The 2,226-nt window shown below is 54.3% G+C and overlaps 1 protein-coding gene across 1 annotated transcript in view; it reads left to right on the forward strand.

The window, feature by feature from the left end:
- Nucleotides 1-1,591, forward strand: part of LOC107301443 (carboxypeptidase A1-like) — a gene marked incomplete at its 5' end in the record, with an annotated part of 6,029 nt that extends 4,438 nt beyond the window's left edge. The window contains one exon of the mRNA XM_015830667.1: nucleotides 1,404-1,591. Within this exon, the coding sequence (XP_015686153.1) occupies nucleotides 1,404-1,591 (188 nt within the window). The remainder of the gene's footprint in view (nucleotides 1-1,403) is intronic.
- Nucleotides 1,592-2,226: the final 635 nt, after the last annotated feature.

Here is a 2,226-nt window from a genome sequence, read left to right on the forward strand (position 1 = left end):
ACTTTCTTAATTTAAATAATTTAGATAATTTTTTATCCATGGCCACTGCATGCCACCTCTCGGGGTTCCACACCCCATCCTTGAGGTAGGCCCCCGAGAGGTTCCTGGGCCAGGCCTGCGCGAGGGGTGAATCGCGCAGGGCCAGCAGGGCCGTCTTCGTGTGCATAGTCCGCACAAGGGAGTCCGTGGCGCAAAGGGACCGAGTGCCCAAACTGCAACCCAAAACCCACTTATGTATCGCCGGGTGGGCGTGGCTATGGTGGAAATGGCAGACTGGGTGGGCGTGGCCAGCTCGATGTTGCTCTGGCGGGTGGGGCAGTGGGCAGGAGGGCATCTTGCTCAACGGGTGGGGGGCAATGGGGGGCAGCTTCTGAGCCCCACAGCTCTTCCGAGGGGGGGAGGAGAGTGGGGAGGGGCTGTGATGGGATTGGGGCTCCTCGTGCCTTCCGCTGCCCGCCTGCGCTCTTCTGCCAAAGATGCCACGGCTCTGCTTGCCTGGCAGGACGGGGGTGTGCTTGCGCACGGGGACGCACGTAGGGCTGCTGCCTCGCTTTCCGTGCTGTGCCGTGCCGTGCCCGGGCTGGAGAGAGAATCGGATGTCTGACGTCTGTGGTGCTCTCTGAGCTTGGGGATTTTCTTCTAGATGTTTCATAACCTAACTAGATAACATCATCAGTGCAGTGCTACAAGGGAGTGGGGTTTGTGGAGAGGAGGAGGAGGAAAGGAAGGAAGGGAGGGAAAGGGAGGGAGGGAGGGAGGGAGGGAGGGAGGGAAGGAAGGAAGGAAGGAAGGAAGGAAGGAAGGAAGGAAGGAAGGAAGGAAGGAGAAGAACTGTGGGGTCCTTGGTGCTCTCTGAGCTTGGGGGTTTTCTTCCAGATGTTTCATGACCTAACTAGATAACATTATCAGTGCAGTGCTACAAGGGAGTGGTGTTTGTGGAGAGGAGGAGGAGGAGGAAAGGAAGGAAGGAAGGAAGGAAGAAAAGGGAAGGAAGGAAGGAAGGAAGGAAGGGAAGGAAGGAAGGAAGGAGGGAGGGAGGGGGGAAGGGAAGGGAGGAAGGAAGGAAAGGAAGGAAGGAAGGAAGGACGGACTACTGTGAGCTCCTTGGTGCTGAGTTTGGTTGCAGACGTTTCACTACCTAACTCGGTAACACCATCAGTGTTAGAAGGGAGGGGGAGATTGCGGAGAGGAGGATGACGACCATGGAGTCCATCGTGCTCTCCGAGCTTGACTGCTTTCTTGCAGACGTTTCATGACCCAGCTAGGTAACATCCTCAGTGCTCGAAGGGAGAGAGGGGCCATGGCTGCTCTCGTTCTGCACGTCTTTTCTAAGGGTAGACGAGAGCAGAGACGCTTTTCACGACCTCGTCTCCTTTTGCACACACCCCCTTTCCCGGCTCCAGACCAAGCAAGCGGAGGCACCGTTGACTGGACCTACGACCAGGGCATTAAGTATTCCTACACCTTTGAGCTGAGAGACAAGGGCAGACACGGGTTCCTGCTCCCGGCGAACCAGATCATTCCCACGGCAGAGGAGACCTGGCGCGCCCTGATGGTCATCATGGAGCACACGCGGGACCACCCTTACTAAGCCGGAAGGGCCGGGCTCAGGGCGACGGCCTGGCCCTCCTCCGCCCACATCTGCCTTCTGATTCTGAGGAATAATCCCCTCTGCACGTGTAATCTGCTCTTGCTGCAATTCTGCTGCTTAGCTGTAGGAGGCGGTGTGGCAGAACCTGGAGGGTGGAGTCAAAAGAGGAACCAGCCTGGCATCTCTACATAGTCACAGGCGAATTTAATCTAAGGTCCCTTGAATTCCAGTGACTTTTATCTAACAGGTGCTGATAGATTGACAAAATTGTTTTCAGCAATAAAGCAGTTTAATTGGACCGTCACGCATGGACCTATTATTTTTTTTGTGTGTGCCTGTCCCTTTTTCGAACTAAACAAGTCCAAGTGACGGGAGGCAAAAGGATATTGGTGAAATCCTTTTATGAAATACTGAATTTCAGGATTCAGTAGCTTAGAATAGAAGTGCAAAGAAGAGCGACTGATGAAAGGCCTGGAGACTAAAACGTATCCAGAACGGTTGCAGGAACTGGGTAGGGCCAATCTAAAGAAGGACCAGGGGTGACACGATAGCCATGTTTTTAGTATTTGAGGGGCAACAAGCAATGGATGGAAACTGATCAAGGAGAGAAGCAACCTGGAACTAAGGAGAAGCTT

Source organism: Protobothrops mucrosquamatus, unplaced genomic scaffold (genome assembly GCF_001527695.2).
Source record: "Protobothrops mucrosquamatus isolate PMUCROS unplaced genomic scaffold, P.Mucros_1.0 scaffold12773, whole genome shotgun sequence".
Taxonomy (NCBI): Eukaryota; Metazoa; Chordata; class Lepidosauria; order Squamata; family Viperidae; genus Protobothrops; species Protobothrops mucrosquamatus.